Here is an 18477-nt window from a genome sequence, read left to right as displayed (position 1 = left end):
TTACTGTCTACTTGCCACCCTCCACTGGAATGGCCTATTGCTGGATATGAAAACCAGCACATCAGTGAATATTTTAAGGACATACTTGAGCTCCATTTATTAGGCAGGGCTGGTCTGTCTCCATCTTCCCATCCCGTCACTGCCCCTCACCAGTTGACCCCATTCCTTCCCTCCGAAATAAGGCCAACCTGTTATGTAAGGTAAATATGCATATTGATCACATGTTTATCTTATTGTATGATGTAGCTGTCTCTGTCCCCGGTACATATGTCACAATACAAGCCATTCATAAACTGACTTACTCTCATTCATACATCCACCCACTGTGGTACCCACATCTTACCCCGGACTGCTCTGTCTTTTTTGGTCCTTCCTCTGTGCATTATGCAGTTAAATAGGACATCCCTTATGTTCAATTAACACCTTACATGAATAAATAAGAGTAACCCGATGCATAAACCCTAAACTTTTTCGGAACTTCGACTTTTTCCACTTATGCACTTATGTTTCCCATTCCTTTCCCCTTCTCTTTGACCCTTGCCCACCCCCACTCCCCCTGCATTTTTGGAAAATAGATCCAACTTCGATGGCTGTGCTGTTAACTACTGGCTAGTTCAGCTTTCTCAAAGTGCATGGAAACTAATCTCAGAAATGTTACACAGACTCCGTCTAGCTTCCGAGCTGTGAACAGCTTCTAAACCTAATACTATAGAAGTACTCTATAAGAGCCATATGAAGATAGTAAATGCCTTTCAAGTGACACTCACCAATGGCATTGGTAATTAGGGGGCAGTTTTTAACATGGGGGAACGAAATTAGTAAGTAATTAAGTCCACGATTGTTGTTGAATGAGGTCCAAAACTGCATACCTTTGGTAAGCACGACTCTCTGGTTTATGTTATTATAGATATACAAATATTTTGCAAGGTAGTTTTCTGAAAAAAATGTCCAACCTTAATCTCGCCCTTATCTCTCCTCTCTCCTCTCTCCTCTCTTTCTACACTCCTTCCCGCTCCCTTTGTTCCGCTGACCACTTCCTTCTCACCGTCCCTCCTTCCCCATGTGCCGCCTCCTCGTTTCTGCTCCTTTCAGCTCCTAGCCCCCCTGCACTGGAACTCCTTACCTCTCTCAATCAGCTCTAAACCTACCTTTTCCTCCTTCCGCACTTCCCTGAAATCTCTCCTTCTCCATTCTCAACCATGAAACCTTCCCCACCTCTCATTCTCTCTCTTCCCCTCGCATCTTTCATATGAACCTCTCTACCCTGCCCCTTACCAGCCTTCATTTTCACCCTTATACCCCTTCTGTTTCCCTCCTCCTTCCCTTCCTCACCCCTTCCCACTTCCCTCACAGATTAATTGCTCTACTTAATGTTTTATTGGTTTGATTCATGATGTAAATTGCTTCTACTGTTATAATGTTCTATGTATTTTGTTGTTATAATATAAAGCGCTTTGGATTAAAGCGCTATATAAACAGCAGAAATACAAATACAAATGAATTAATGTTGTTGATGCTGGGGAGTGAATGACGATGTGGGGAATGAATTAATGAAATATCAAGGACAGGGCAAGAATATTAATCAGTTTGCAGATTCTGTGACCTATTCAAAATAATTAAGGTCTGTCACTAATTAATAATGAATGCATGGGATTTAGTTTTTTTCTTTTTAAGTAGGATTCAGTATAACACTGTCAAACAACACTTTGAATATTGATGATACCACAGTTTATCTTTGGGGTCAGCCACTGCTAGGGCTGTTATTAAAATGAATGTCCCTGGGACAATTCATAGTTTTATGACAACTGTACAGTGATACAATACTTAAGATGATTAATAGTAACATATTTGTTTCAGTTTCTTATTTGTTGTAAGATATTCACGTTAGTTATGCTTTTACCAACATAACTAGTATAATGTTTGCTCTTTTATTTTCTTTTAAAACCTCTAATTTAGACTGTGATGATGCTACAAAACAGAAACAGTGTGGTCAACCGTTATTAAAGACAAATATTACTTTGTCCATCCCAAATATCATCATGGTGCCAGCTTTGGATGAGGTCCAGCAAACTCTTAACAAGGCAGTGGACTGCATAATCAGTGTTTCCAAAGGAGTAGGCCAGTGGAATAAAGAGAGACTGTCAAAGGTTTTTATTTTTTCTTCTTTTCCATGTACATGTTGTTTTTCCTCTGATAATGGCCTTTATGGTGACATATATTTTAATGTCCATAGAAAAAGAGGCTCGAAAGAAAAATATCAGCACAGAAACATGGTGGTGATTCAGAAACGGGAGAGACAACGTTGAGAAATACTCATGGTAATATTCTTTTTGATTTGAGATTCATATATTTTTGTTTTATTGTGTTTAACTGTATTTTAGCAGTTTTTACAAAAAGGCTCTTCATCATATACGTTGCTTGTTTCTTTGACTTTGAGAAGTCCAAATCCTTGATTAGTTTATGATTTCAAGGATTTGGACTTCTCAAAGTTATCATATACATGCATTGTAGGCAGATATCAACACATAATTGTTTCTCAACAAATGCAGTTTATTAGCGCTCTAACAATCAACATCAAAGCCAGAAATATGTTTCAAAACTGTCCAGCAAGGGAATGCCTGACTAGGTGACGTCTTTGAAATATGAGGTGCAAATCGAACATGATATGGATACCCATGAGTCAATTAATATGATTCTGTTTAAAGTGCTACTACCTTACACTGCTACTACTGATCCCACAATGCAAAAAGAGTTATTGTACCGTTTATGGCATATTATTTAAGTGAACTTTTCTTACATAACAGTTCATTTTGGGAAGCCTCGTCCGTAAGTATTTTTTGGCAAACTGGTGGTGATTGGAGCAAGACTCTTTCGGTTTTTCCTTTATTGGCTTGCCTGTCCAGTTTTACACTGATTCGGAGAACTGGAGGCACAGACATTAAATCTTTGTCCCTCTTCCTCGTCCCAGTCCTCAATGAATGTAGGACTTTGACGAGGAATAACAGGACTCAGAGTAATGGAGATTATTGCTAAGTAATCTGGGCATTCGAATGAGATGTGTAGAATAGGCTGTGGGGTCTTAAAAGTCATCAAACATAAGAGTAAGGCATTTGTTATCGAATCAGAGTTCATTTTAATAGCCGTAAAATGTAATATTATTGTGAAAACTACAGAAAAAACTTTTTGATGCGTGAGGAAGAGGTGTTACCAAAATAAAGGCGAAGGCTAGTGTTATTCCTACGCATGTGACAAGCAAGAGTCGTTACCTTTATTATGTATTCTGGAGGCCAAATCTCAGCAAAGATAAAGAAGCATTAGCAATGCCAGTAGGTTTGGCTTTTCGAGTGTAGAGGATACACCTTATTAGTTTGGGCTTTCGGGTGGTGCTTTAGCAACCTCTCCCCTCCCCAACTTGTGTCTGCTCTCTGTTGCTTAGTAAAATATAGTACTCGATTAAGCCCAAAAGGGGACACTAACTTAGAAGCAGCCCATCTCGATATCCCAGCAGGGAATTCAAAAGGTTGCTTACTTTTGGGGTTGGTATCTGGAGTTCGGAGAGGAGCAATTTGCAGTTGTAGTTATCTCAGCTGGGTGTTCCCAATCCGAGTCACAGCACCAATGTGTTGAAGCAAAAACTCCACTCAGCGATTTCGGTTTGCAGCAAGAAATAGTTTATTTTCATTGCAAAGCAAGTAAACAACTTGATCATGTATTCCCAGAAAACATTACCCCCCTGAAAACACAGAAAAGACCTGTTGTATATTATTTTTCATAACGTGAGTTATGAGATAGTGGTTCTCATGACCTTGTAGAGAGGAACATTTAATAAATATGGCACAGTCTCCTGCTATTCCTTGTTTGCACATCCCTCCATTGCTAGGTCACGTGTTATCAGGCCCGCTTCATTTTCCATTCAGACCTCCTCGCTCCATGTGATCATGTGCTATGAATATTTATCCAATCCCAACACTACAGCGCCTTATGGGCCCTGGCGCTTTTCTACTTTCAATGTCTTTTGACCTTTCATGCTTCACTAGTCTCTGCCAACAAAGACGACTACCTTGCTAACTCCTTATTATATGGTGGTTCGTGATTCTCTTTATAACTTCATGCCAGTTCATAGGAATATTTTAGATTCAAATTCCTCCCGTTTGTGATTTTTACACAATCATCCATCAAAATGCACTGTCTTCATTTTTCAGCACATTATGGAGTTATGTTCTCTAATCCTAACTGGGGCAAAGAAAGCAGACTGACATTTATTTTACTAACCCTGCCTAAACATAGTTATGCTAATTGACGCCTTAAACAGTTTCTATAAACATTATGCATTTGATCTCATCTTCCAGTTAGGGGAATTTTATTTTTGTAAAACCTCTTCATCTCAAAGCTGTCGAGTTGCGATTTTGTCTGAATATGCAGTGAACTCTGTTTATGATGGCTCTTATGACAACAACAATATAGGTAAACAGTTGAAAATAGTACTAGCCCTAACAAAATGACACATAGTGAATGTTGTGGTTGGCGGGCTGCTTTTGCCGCAAAACACAGAATATCACTTGGGGTTCATAATGTGGAAGTCCTAAATGATGACTGGAAGGCACATTTTTCGATGTCATGTGTAACCTGCAGTATGTGTGTTTTCCTTTCTATTTCTGCGATTTTCTCTATTTGTGGTAGTAGAGCAGGTAAGTTTGGAAAGCCATGGGGTGCTAAGTAAGTCTAGTTAAATGGAATGTCATAGTTCATACTTACTTCTCTGACCCTTTCTGCTGGCCAAAATCAGACACCAAAGAAATGATATGCAGGTTAAACAAATACAACATAACATAATAGGGCAAACAATGGGACATCAAGGGATAAGGCCTTCCAGCCAGATAGCACGGTCAAATGCAGCACATATACACATAATAATAGGCAGCGTACAGTAACGTATTACAGAAAGCTCAGACCCGCATAGCCTTTTACAAATCTGGTCTGCCGGGCACCTCCACAAACCCAACAATAAGGGGCCCATCTATACACATCCACATCACGGAGGCCGATCATCCGAGTGACCAAACATTGATTGGAGCAGGGCCTTCCAGGCCTCCAGGTTCGTGGTAGGCTTGTTACCTCTCTGCAGTGCCCTGTACCACTCCCTGGTTTCGGCTGTAGACCACTTAATTAAGTCCTTCCGCCATATTGCACAGTAAGGGCCAGCACTCTTCCTCCAGGACATAGCGATTCTCCTTTTTGCAAGTATACAAGCGAGATCCATAAGTTTAACTATGTGTCTGGCCTTGTCAGGTCGAGGGTACATACCCAGCCGGCACTCCATAGGGGTCCACCCGTATCTTCCAAACCCTGCATCCTCCAGGGTCTCCTGAATATCAAGCCAGAAGGCACTCGTCGTCGGACAAAGCCAAAGCATATGCAGGAAGTCCACGGGCTTACCACCACATCATGGGCATTCTGGGACGCTTATTTATTAAAACGAGCAATCATTTGTGGGGTCATGTATGTTCTATACAGAGCATTCAACTGCAGAAGGAGAAAACAGGCATTCCTAGATACCTTTTTTGGTAAACAATAACACAGTATCCCATTGCATCTCCTCAAACTCGCATTCCAAGTCGGACTCCCATGTGACTTCAGTGCACAGAACACGAACATGCACACTCGTTGTCAAGCTCCGGTATAAGCGGGTAACGGGCTTCCACCCATCTTCCAGATCATACAAGGTAGATAGTACAGTATCACATTCGGGTACGTCCGGCCAAACTGGCCACTGTGCCTTAGCAAACCTGGTAATTCTCATGTCACCAAGGAATTGTCTCTTGTGCAGCCCATAATCATCAGTAACCTCTAAGAAGTCCCTAAACATTCAGTCCTTAAAAATATCTCCCTACGTAGCAAGACCCACTCTCCTCCATCGCGGGAATATGGATAGATCACATCTATTCTGGCACAGGCCTGCCAACAAGGGTATATGTGGGGAATACACATTCTGTGAGCCAATAATCCTTCGGATTCTACACCACACTGTGGGCCTCATCACAAGTTGGGTGGTAGACCTTAAATGCAGTAGTAACTGGTTTACCGCCACATTTAAGGGTCTGCCCAATCATGAGTATAGTGTGTTTACCCCCAGCACAGAGCTGGGGGTAAACACGCCAGAAAATCGCCAATTTCTAGTGCAATTACTGCCCGTTTACCACCCAGCCCGTGATCCAGCAGTAAAACCACCAGACGGGTGGGCGGTAACGCAAATAAAGTTGGGAGGTATCCCAGTTGGGATACCGCCCAACTCGTGATGAGGCCCAGTACCCCCCAGGTCCAGCAGGTATGGTTTGCACATAAAGCATCTATCCGCAACCCACAAAGCTTCCTTAAGAAAAAACAGTCTTATTGCCCCACACATCAATGAGGTGTTCAGCGTTTCTTCATCCGCCAGCCACCCAGTGAGAAACTGCGCCTGAGCAGCCAAGTAATACAGCTGGCCAGTAGATGATATGCTTTTTAAACCCTGTGATTATTTTGAAGTGTATGTCGTGTGATGGTGTCATTAATCAATTTATACCTATTGCTGTCCGTAATTATTTCTTTCTGTCTAGAGAACTGTGATAAATCTGAAGGTGACATCACTCCTTTCCTGGAGGTGACTTCTACCCATGTGGCCAGGGAAGCTGCTACCTTATCCTGACACTGCGGATGGCTATATGAGGGAGGATCACATGGGGGTAGATATCCTCCGGGGAGGTGCAGGGCACCATCGGCCAAGGATTGGCATTCCTCTTCCTCTCGTGAGGATACCTCATCCATACCCAATGCCTTAATGGCATATTGCTACACCTCCCTTCATCCATCTAAGAAGAATATGGAAGACCTTTTCTCAAGATCTGTATGTAAGTCTCATGAAAACACTTTTTCAGACGCAAGTCATTCAGAGGTGACTTACCCTTAAAGAGCACTTGCCCAGACTTTGTATGTAAAGCAACAAAAGGTGGACTTCCATTCCCATAACTACAAGGATACTGGGACGAGGAAGATAAACCGAGCAATGCAGAGCAGAAAAGACCAAGAGTACAGGTTGTGCTCTAGTTGTTCTGCATGCATACCTGTAGTCGTGAGATTGAAACAGACACCACAGCTGACCAGGGTGCGCTGCTGGAGGAAGAAAGCTGCTTCTCTCGATTTGGACTGAGAGACCGCAAAGCTGCAGGGAGTGTCGTGGAGCCATCCGGCTCAAGGAGGCATAAGAGGAAAGCTGTCCACAAAAACAGACACGCTGCTGGAATGCCAGAAGCCAACTCAGGGCTCCTTGGTGTTCACAGCTGGTGAGCGACAGTGTTTACCTGATCGAGGAGCAGAAGAGCCCAGCACAAACCACGAGAGACAGAGAAGCCGAGGAACAAAGGTGGCGAGACGGGAAGAGATGACGAGCGACCGCCACCGGCTTGCCACAGGAATAAGAAAATATGCCAGCAAGAGCCAATGAGACTCCAAAAGGGAGGCAGGGACACGGGGGCATTTTGGCAGCCATGCCACATGTGAATACATGTTAAGAAAGCAAATAAAGTGCTGGAAAGAGAAGAAGCCAGCAAGCTTTGTTGAATGGGAAACCAGAACGAAAGTGAGAGACTTTCAAGTCTGTGAATGTTTGCAATACACATTTAAGAAAATCCCTAGCAGGATAGTGTACCATACAGACCTCGTATTAGATGAAACAAATACAGGAAGATGTTGCATTAGGAAGTGTGTACAAAGCCCACATAAAAAAGCCCTGGCAGGAGAGTATACCAGGCAGTTGCAAATGTGTGCAGTTAAGAAATCCCTAACAGGAAACTACACCAGGCAAGGACAACGTTACAAGTGTGCTCATTTAGGAAAGTTCTGACAGGAAGGTATACCAGGCAAGAGCAAGAGTGTCCATGTGAGAAAACCATGGTGGGGAAGCACAACAGGCAAGGACAAACTGAAGAGTGTATAAGAAATACAACACCCACAGGGGTCCTGAGAAGGATATATCAGAACTAGCAAAAGGCTGTGTGAAATTAAAGAGGTGAAAACCTGGCAGGAGTGTACACATGGTATCCTAACAAGACAAAGACAGAGGGCCAAGTTGTTTTTTGCACTAGTTGTGTTGTGAATCAAGAAAGACTCAAGGAATTGATGCATTTGAATATGCTACATAGTGAAGAGAAATCCAGGGGAAGGGAACCACCCTCTGGATAAGGAAATCTATCCCTCTGGAACTTTTGTATTAAAGTTACGCATTTTCGTTTTTGAATATTATAAACGACTCAAGGCCAAAGACATTACCCTTTTCACCTTAGAATTATTATTTTTTTTGGAATATTTTTATTGGCATTTCTTCAAACTTAAACATCGGGACACAACATAGTCCCACAAACCCACCACCCCACCCCCCTCCCTCCCCTCCGGTTAAACGTCTATGCATTGTCTTTGCAACCCTTGGATGTGTTCATTTTAGGCTGTAAACATATCAAGAATGCAGATGTTGTGTGGGCACCATTGCAGTATATAGTCGCTTTGCAGGAAGTCTATGGCGTCTCCCCAATCTGTGGTGAACGTCTGTCTGTCTCCTTGAAGGTTATAGGTGATCCTCTCCATGGCTATATAGTTCCAGATCCTCCTGAGCACATACCGCACAGCCATATCTCTTCTCCTAGGTTGGCCGCGCCCTCGAACAACCTTAGCATTTATTTTGTTACAACGTGAGGTCTAGAATAGTACTTTGGATACGGCACAGTTTTGCATTGGCCATTCTGACATTGACACACTCTTTTGTTTTGGTTTTAGGTAGGGAAACACATCTAGTGCAGGGACAGAGAGGCATTTCTCCACCCAACTTTGTTTTAATAAAAGTCTTTGACCGCAACCATTAATCCCTTATGTCCGAGTATCATTCCTGGCTCTCATGTATTGCTGGTGCCGCGGTTTCATTGGCCAGAGTCCTTCTGATTTCTTATTCCCAACCAGACATCTGGAATGACCCCAGGGGCACTTATGACTAATTGTCTTGGTTCAGAAGGATTTATTATTTTCCAGGCGTCACGTTGAATGACTGAATCCCAAAAGCATCCTGCTCAGGTCTTGCCGGTATGCGGATGGTGGGGGCCCACACTTCTCAAACAGGCCCCTATGCTTGACATGAGCACTTACATTGTCAGTCACAGCATTTCCAGAGTGATCGCCTCGCTCATAATTCAGCCGGTATTCCAGAGTCATTTGTGAGGACCATTTCGGCCAGGCTTGGTGCTCAACGTTAGCATGCCTTGTCCAAAGCTGGTAATCTGGAACCTTTTACATGTCAGCACCCCTATGTCCCAACTCGATATGTACATCTGCAGACGTGATATTCCGAACCATGTTGGATAGCAGATCCATTGCCATAATGCCAGATGAGAGGAGAGATTATGTGCACTTAAAGAATTGCTTTAACATAATCAATTGTGTTCCAGTAAATAAGTGCTGCTGCCTTTTCTAGTGGTCCTAATTTCTCTCTCATGTAATTGGCCTTTATATAAGTTCCAACAAGATAATTATCCCATCTGATATGGTTCCTTCTAAATCACTTTTACCCCCTTGCTTAAATCGCTGCTCTGTGATGAACTAAATGAATAGTAGCACCCTTGGAACAACTGGGAAACTTAAACTTTACATGGAAACCTAACGAATGTAGGAAAAACTTGACTGTTCCTAGAAGAGCAAATAAACTGGTCCCTCTATGCCACATAATATCTCCATTGAGTGGTATTACCTACCACATTTGTTAAGCTGTACAACCCTGAACGTAGGTAACATTGCTTCTCTTTGTGTCCCAACCACTTTCTTCCATACTTATCGGTGTCAATTGAAGGGGATGGCACAGCACAAAAGATTGATTCTCCTTTAGTAACTTTTTAGTTGCGCAGTAAGGCACTGTAGCCTGGGCAGCCCAGCTGATCCCACTCACCAGCAACACCCATCAGTCCTTTTCTCCACTATGACAGGACTGGATGCTCTGCACAGTGCGTGGTTTCTATTTTTCACCTGTGTTATTTTTTGTTCTTCTTTTATTGTAATTTTGTCTTTCATCTCGCTCTCCAGGAACATCTGTTTCAATTCTGATGGGTGTAACAGGATTTGCATTGTGTCTCTCATGCAGCAAACATTACGTGGTGTTGAATCCCATAGACTCTGCCTCAAGTGACTGGGCCCAAAGCGTAGGTGGGTCGACTGCGTGTTGTGCCATGTTTTTTCCCCGCACACTTTACGCAGAAGATTAGGCCTTTGGGAAGAGATGTTCAAAAGGCCTCCACCACATCATATTACGCAGTTCGTCAGATCCAAGAAGGGTTTTGTTCAGGTAAGTGAGTCATTGGTACCCTGCTCTGGTCCCCCAAGCAAGAGGGATGCATGTTATGCCATGGCTAGACACAGCTCTACCGTGACTTGCCCTGAGGCCTTACAGGCTTCTACAAGTACCTGCACTGAGGATCCTTCAAGGCCTTCTACTAGGGCCATTGGAACTGAGGTTGCACCTGAGTGTGAGAGACCTACTGGGTCCAAAAAGACTCAGGGTCACCGACCTGCCAGAGGTCACTACAAGGGTTTTCTTAATTTTACTGGGACACAACCCCAGGACCCAGGTGGGTCTTTGGCAGTGAGATTTGTGCTGAGTAAGCCTCCCTATATCTCACAGAAGGTGCAGAAAACAGCTCAGATTTCATAGCAAAAGACTGCCACAAGCACCACATACAACTCAAAAGAACTGATTCACAGATCCCACAGAATGGCGGTGTGGCGGTAAGAGAACTTTGGTCTTGGTGTTCCGCACCATAGAGATGGCTTCTGAGGTTTCTTAATCAGAATAGCAATCTCCGGAAGCATCATGGCTGTGGCCTTCACAAATCTCAGCAAAGTAAGCAAAGAGGCCTTTGTGAGAGTAGGCGTTCCTCCTTTGTCCTCCACTTGATGTGCTTCTTAACCTGCGACATCCTCCTCAGTAAGTTACTGTGCCCCTCTGCCTCACAGTCACCCTATATGGTATCTGGAAACGACTTTCTCTTGAACGCAGGGCCTTTCTTCTCCATGGCTTTGACCTCATCCTCAGAAGACAGATTTTCGGAGAAATTACGGCAGTGATGGTCAGTTATTTTAAGAACCTCATTGAAGAGTTTATTCCTCTTGAGCAGTTCCTTTTCAGCCCATCCAACCTGACCAGCCTCACACACCTTCTATGCTTCCTCTGGTTTCGGTCCTGTTTGCACTGACATACTACCCATTACCACTATCTTCGATGGCTGATGCAGCTTTACCTGCTACACCACCTGGTCCAGTTCTTGCTTCCTGTGCTCCTTCAGGGCCTACCCTATTTGTGACACCAGATCTTCTGTCGAGTTTCATGCTGGCAGAACCTAATCCACTATGTGGCGGAAGATCTGGGAGTAGATACAGATGTTAATGATGTGGATGAAGAAGGCAAAGCTCAATTTTCAGCAAAAGCGTTCCACTGCGGTATGTGGGAAGTGCAAGATTTTGTAGGACTCCCAGTGCCTGAGGAAGTTTCCTCAGAACCATGTGTTCTCTCAGGAGTGGTCCCATTGCAAAATCCCGACAAGTCAGGAGTGCCAATTCAGAAAGACGTTCTCACAAAGGTGGAGATCTTGTGATTGAATCAATACTGGAATCTACAAACCAGCAAACAATTGAGGCTAGATACTGCCAACTACAGTCAAATTCCGTGTACCTGCCTCTCAACCTCAGTCCTCTGTCATAGTGTCAGCTACTTTATTTACTAGGAACTCTTCCGCAACGTCCCCTTTCTGTCCCAGTCACCATTGTTTCTTTCAAAAGAGCATAAACTTTTAGACTCATATGACAAAAATATTTAATCCAACAGTTGATTGTTTCTTTGTCATGCCAATGCTGATCCATTGGTAGCTGCTGCTAACCAGCACTAATGGATAGAAATCACCAATTTCCAACAGTACCCCTACAGCCCCCTACCAGCACTTGACACCTAATGTCTGCACTTACCCTTCACCTGCCACCAGCTGGCCGCACTTCTTATTTATTGCTCTTATTTATTTATTTACTGTTATCCTATGTACTGCACTTCCCCTTCCACCTCCCCCTCGCACTTTCCCCTTCCCTTCTCCCCTGCACTTGTGCAATCTCAATGTCACCTGGCCTAGTAAGATTGTTGTCTCTGTCTTCCCTCTGTTCCCCTCCCATGCCTCATCGTGCCTTGAAACACTTGTGTATAGGCGCCTTATAAAGGCCATATCATATATCATTTCAATATTTGCCTGCTGATGAAGTGGCAGCTTTCAAATCCAGCTTGCTGAAAGCAAAGCTCAATGCACAAGATTTAAGGGAGTCTTAGATACATCATATTGACACAACTGCCAGAGCTATTTGTCTGGGTGTGGACATGTATCATACAGCTTTGGCCAGAGCTACACATTTCAGCAAGTATGCTCAGGATACAATTCTGGATCTTTCATTCGAGGGAACTGAACTTTTCCACTCACCTAGTGAGGAGTTTAATAAATAGACTTCTAGCTTGATGGCTAAGTTCCAACTTTGCTCACAAAAATGCCTCAGATGTCATTCACTTCCTCGAGGCAGCTTTATTCTGATTTTCAGATTTAAAAGCTTTGGAGGATTTTGTGGCTACCACGATTTAAAGAACAGGTTATGAGCTGGCATATTATTTCAGAGAATTCTTGGGTCCTCTTAGTAGTCACTCTCCGATACAGATGGCCTAGTCCTCTAGTTCCTCCTTCTCCCAATCCCCTTGAGATCCAGGCAATGGAGGAAGTTCCCTCTTCTGGAAAGAGGATGCAGATTGTCCTCTCGCATCTTTACTGTGCCAAACAAAAACCAAGCAGCTTGAGGCCAGTCTTTCTTAGCTGAACCTCTTTCTTAAAAAAATTAAAGATGGTGGCATCAGCTCAAATTAAAAATGCCTTTTGCCAGGGGGACTGGACTGTTTGTGTGCTGTAGATTTAAAAGTCGCTTACTTACATGTTCCGATTGTGACAGAGCATATGAGGTTTCAGAGGTTTTCACTGGGAAATCGTCATTTTCAATAGTGGGCACTTCTTTTCTGTCCGGATGTGGCTCCATGAGTTCTCACAAAACTGACAAGTGTGGCTGGAGCTTACTTGCAAACTCAAGGAGTGCACATATGTCCATATTTGGACAACTGCCTAATCAGAGCAGAGACTTTTCACCTGGCTCTAAAGTCTCTCCAGCTGCTGTTGCATCTGTTTTTCAGTCTGGGACTATTAGTTAACCAGAACAAATCCTGTTTGTATCCCACTCGGGACAATAAATTCATGGGCTTCCAATGGGACTTGAGCTCAGGGAGAGTCTACCCCAAAACAGAGGGGATCCAGAACACCAAATTAGCTACGGCTCATTTCCCAAGTCACCATGAGACTTCAGCTTGGTAGTTGCAACACCTGTTGGGCCCTAGGGCTGCGCCACTACTCTAGGTTCCATTTGTTTGCCTGAAGGTGAGCCGCTTGCAGCTTCACCCCTCTTCCTGCTGCCCAAGTAGTCAATAAAAATTCGGATTCCACTGGACTTGAAGGTGGGCATGGAATGGAGGAACAACCAGCATCAGTGATGCCATCATTGTGGTTATGCGCTGCGCAACAGGGGGCTCATACTTAAAGTGGACTGGCGTGAAATGGGAGTGCTGAGTTTTTTTAACGCTCTTGTAATTGTCATTTATATAGTGCCTTTTACCATTACTATGGTCTCAACGTGCGTGTGGTGGGAAAGCTCTCTGAAACCGCAGTCCAGAGTATGGGAAATTCTCATAGAGGTTTAGAATATGTGTGTTCATTTGGCCAGGATTATGGATTCAATGGGCTGGCTAGGTTCCAGTAAGCAACACAAGAGATCAGGCATGTGGGTGGGTGCTGAGGGGTGTGAAGAACCATAGGTTGTGTTCCAATCTAGTCGCCTGAGATCCCGTACTCGGGTGGCCAGGGAAAGGCCATCGCTTTTGGATCCGACCCAGGCGATGGACAAGCGAGGGAGGATCACCTGGGTAGGGGGTCCTCAGGGAGTGGGGGAGAAGCAACCACTGGTGAGACATGGTATCCTCTTTTTCCACAACCCATTTAACCCATATCCCTGCTTATTTGATGGGAAACTACAACTCCCATAATTCCTCCCCACTTTATCTTGACAACAGTACTGTGCCGATGAAAATGAGGAATGAGGTCAGAAAGATTACCTCCACTGACTTGCGTGGGGTCTGTCCCTGTAATGAGGCCAGGCACAGCCAGACACGTAGTCCTAACAATGCCACTTTTTAAAACTCCCTATGGGGATAAAAGGTGGCGCACTTTGAGTGAGGCTGTGTACGAGAAGGAACAGCTCTTTCGGGGCTGAGGCAAACTAGGCTTTGAAAGTTGGAAGGCCAATGGGCTGATCGGCAGTTGAAAGGCTCGAGAGAAGGCCATGCGATAATTCCATGCTTTCGGGAAGCCGTAAGCGTTCTGAGACCGAAACCGAGTAAGCAGAGGAAATAAACCTTCAAACTGCCAGAAAGCAACCCGAGACCCTCCTGTGTGAACGCCAGAGATGGGGAGGAGCAGAGGAGGCGTTGGTCCTTCTTCCCTTTACTCTGGCCTTCCACTTTGCGACCTCTTCTGAAGCCAGAAACCTTGTAGTCCTCTTCGACACCACACTCTCTTTTCTCCCTCACACTTAGGACATTGCCAAGAAGTCCAACTTCCAGCTCTTCCTTCTGAAAGGAATTCTCCCTTTTCCCACTTAACTCCAGAGGCTCAATGTGTGACCCAAGCCCTAGTTCTCTCTAGGCTTGACTACTGCAATAGCCTCCTCCTGAATCTATTATCTTCCACTCTGCGACCCCTCCAGCTAATCCAGAATTGGGCTGCAAGATTATCCTTGGCCCTAAATCCAGGGACTGCATCTCTCCTGCACTGAAAAGTCTTCACTGGCTTCCAGTTGCTGCACGGATAAAAATGCATAATCCACAAGGCGATCTGGACCCAGGGACCACACTATCTTTAACTTTATCTTATTAAATAGTCCCCTTTTAGACCGCTGCACTCCTCTGGTTCTAACTCTGTGTGTAAAGCGTTTTGCTACACAGAGGGCAGGTGGTCATTCACTTTCCTCAGCTGACTCCCTCCTATGGACCAGCCTCCACCTCGCTCTGCGCCTTGAGCAGGATCGTCTTAAATTCCAGAAGCTCCTTAAGACTCTCCTCTTGACCTCCTCCTTCCCTTCTTCTCCCCCCTGCTAATCCCACAGTTTCTGCGATGGGTGTCCTGGGCCCTTATGCATCCTCGGGGCCCTGACCTCCTGCACCCAATCAACCCTACTCCTGTCTATCTACACCTGCACTTACACCCTCTGACCTGGCGGCGCACACTTACACCATTCGCAGCTCCTGGCCGTGTAGCACTCAACATTCCTAGCACTTCTTCTGTGGCTCACCCATGAGCTCAAACTCCACAGCACTGACCCCCTGCCTTCTTCTTTGCTGCACTTGAACGTTCTGAATACTCACAAGGCATAGTAGGTTCATCCTGTTTTCCTCTTCCCCCACTGCTCTTATATATTGTGTTTTTAATGTACTTTAATGTATTTCCCATTCCTGCTCCCTCCCTTGCCCTACGGATGCATTGAAACTGTATTTTCTTATTGTATAAGCGCCTAACAAGCAAACAATAAAATAAATTCATAAAATAACGGCCTTGAGCTGCCCAAATGAGATGAAAGAAAAACAACACGACCAGTGTGTTATCGAAGGGAACAAAAGTCTGGTTTGTGTTAAAAGCAAAGTGACTGTAATTTCAAAGTCGGAGATTGCACCTGTGCTGATAAAACGTGAAAGGAAAGGACAATTGTTTAAAGGAAGGATACAAAGCAACAGAGTGGTCTTGCAAGGCGGAGTCGCACATTCGAAAGTCTCTGTGAAATGTTATGAGATTTGAAAGATATTACAGCGGGAACCAAAGGAAAGAAAATAACAGCAAGAAGGATAAAAAGTTGAATAAGAGGAAAGCAAAGTATATGAACTCTGAATATGCTAAGAGGGCAAAGTATATGAACTTTGGGAAAAGGCCAAGCGGGCAAACTAGAGAATAATCTGTAGCTCTGGATCACAGATAGCAGCGCTCCGCTATATATACAGCGGAGCGCCGCCATCCGAGATCCGGAGCTACAGCCTAATACTCCTAACCAGGAGAACCGCCTCAATTGAAACAATTTACTAAAGGAAACCACACTGGAACAGATTGCTTAAGGCAACTGCACCCTGAACTTCACATATACAAGGACATTATTAAGGGATACCGGAACAATTGAGCTGTTCAGGCTGAATGTTTGAACAAGCGTCCAACCAAAGAAACCAATTTAAGGATCTCCGGTTCATATAATCCAGGTGGAACAACCAAGGGGTACTCGCCCTAATGTATTCACCTTACATGATTAACATGTGATTAATATGAGCTGTATACTGTAAAACTGTACTATTCGGATACTAATGCATGAAGCTAATGTGCTGTATAACTACGTGAAATGCATTTAACAGATGACTGAATAATAATGATCACAATCTTTTGCACAACTCTACTAACTCACAATTAACTATGAATCGGAAAAGACTAACATAGAATGTGTTTTTCTAATGCTGACAACTAACGTCAAGTAGCCTTGACAAAGCCTGCATCAGGGCAAAACGGTTTATAGTGATTTTTTTCGACAGTGATAGTTTCTAAATACAAAAGTTTCGACACAAAAGCCTCGAAAAAAAAAGTTTTGAATGCATTTTTTTTCATTTTATTTTTTTAATGGGGGTGGAGGTTAGCCCCCAAACCCCTGTTTTCTTTTTAAAACAAACTTTTTTTTCATTACGAAATTCAAATAAAACCTCTACCATGAAAACAAATGCATTAGAAATGTTTTTTTTTCAAAACTTTGTATTCAGAACTTTTGTCTTTCGAAACTATGTTTTCGAAAGAATGACAGGACACCGGGCAAAACATATGATTATTGAATGTTGATATAGACATGATTTAAAATGTTGACACAAATGCTCACTACATTACTGGGTGATCTAAATTACTGGTTAGGGGATAATGCTGATCCTCAAGCCAAGCTGGCAGACAGAGCTTTGTCAAATTCAGGTTTTTCTCAATATATTGATGTGCCCACAAATGTGAAGGGACACTCCCTTGACTGGCTGGGTTGTCTTAACACTACCCCAGCTAGTTTAGAAGTGAGTCCCTGGTTGGATCACTTTTTCATTCACTTTGAGATGATATTGGATAAAGTCATCCACAATAAGAAACCTTCTCTTAGTACTATGCGCAGCAGAAATCTTAGAAAGCTGACGCCTGTGGCTCTTGATGTCACTCACCGGATGAAACTCCTGGTGATCCTGCAGAGACCCGGCCGGATTTGATTGCAGAGCCCTGGGTTGGACCTAACCCAGGGCCTCCTCTGTTGAGGGAAAATAACTTTTCAGTGATATGCCCCCAGACCGTTTGGCACAGACAGTCAAGTGAGGCCGATCACTTAAAAGAGCGGGTATACACACCTCTATATTCATCAGCTGTAAAGGAATAAAACTGTTTTAGTATTGGATGATTACAACTGGTCAAAAGCTATTTGCAAAAGATCAAGGAATACCTGAACTAAACAGTTGATAGATCTTCCTCTAAGATAGGCTTACCCTGGGAAAGAATGAAAAAAATAGACTAACTATGTGCTGGGCAGGTATTAGCGAGAGAAGAAGTTTAAGAAAGAAAATTCGAATTAAAGTGTACCATCCTTACCGTGTTGGGAAAACACAGGCAGTCAAAGAAGGATAAAGGTCCACAACGACGAGTATAAAATAATAAAAAGGGAGTGTTAGTAGGGGAACTACCACGACGGCACGCGGAACGCACTGGTGCCGGGCTGGTGCACATTCCTGCAGAGCGTTCCAAAGTGCACTTACAAGAAGAGGAAAGACCAGCAATCTTGGAAGGAATAAGTTCAGTAAACTCAGGAGTCAAAAAGGTAGGTAAAGGTGGCCAACACAGGAGCGATATCTAAGGAAAACAGGTAAGTATAATACTTGCGACGGATTCTTGGGCCACCGTAGTCAGAGGCAACTCCGACGCATCAGCCAGTAGACCGTTGAGCTGGGAAATGGTGTCAATGTTCAGGCAGCCCGTGTGTGTGTGGATGTAACACCAGCAGGAGATGATATCCACGTAGTCTGTGCAGCAGGCGAGTAGTCTGATATGCGAAAGGTATTTCAGCAGCAGGACAAATCCAATTCCAATCCTTACGGTGGGCTAAGGGACTGTTACACAGACAAGGAAACCAAGGACAAAACAGAACCAACAGCAGTCCGTGCAGCGGGCTAAGGGTCTGATACACAGGAGAGGCAATATATCCAGAAGGAGCCAAGGGAGTCCGTAAGAAGAGCAGGGGTTTGTT

At 43.9% G+C, this 18477-nt stretch overlaps 1 protein-coding gene across 1 annotated transcript in view; it reads left to right on the top strand.

The window, feature by feature from the left end:
• The window catches only part of DNAH5 (dynein axonemal heavy chain 5), a 4235244-nt gene that overhangs the window by 1263712 nt on the left and 2953055 nt on the right, over nucleotides 1–18477 (top strand). The window contains exons 20-21 of the mRNA XM_069613779.1: nucleotides 1957–2147; nucleotides 2234–2318. Coding sequence (XP_069469880.1) covers nucleotides 1957–2147; nucleotides 2234–2318 — 276 coding nt within the window. The remainder of the gene's footprint in view (nucleotides 1–1956; nucleotides 2148–2233; nucleotides 2319–18477) is intronic.

The sequence above is a fragment of the Ambystoma mexicanum genome, chromosome 5p (genome assembly GCF_040938575.1).
Source record: "Ambystoma mexicanum isolate Mex_15411 chromosome 5p, UKY_AmexF1_1, whole genome shotgun sequence".
Taxonomy (NCBI): domain Eukaryota; kingdom Metazoa; phylum Chordata; class Amphibia; order Caudata; family Ambystomatidae; genus Ambystoma; species Ambystoma mexicanum.
This window is presented reverse-complemented; position numbering and strand designations above follow the sequence as displayed.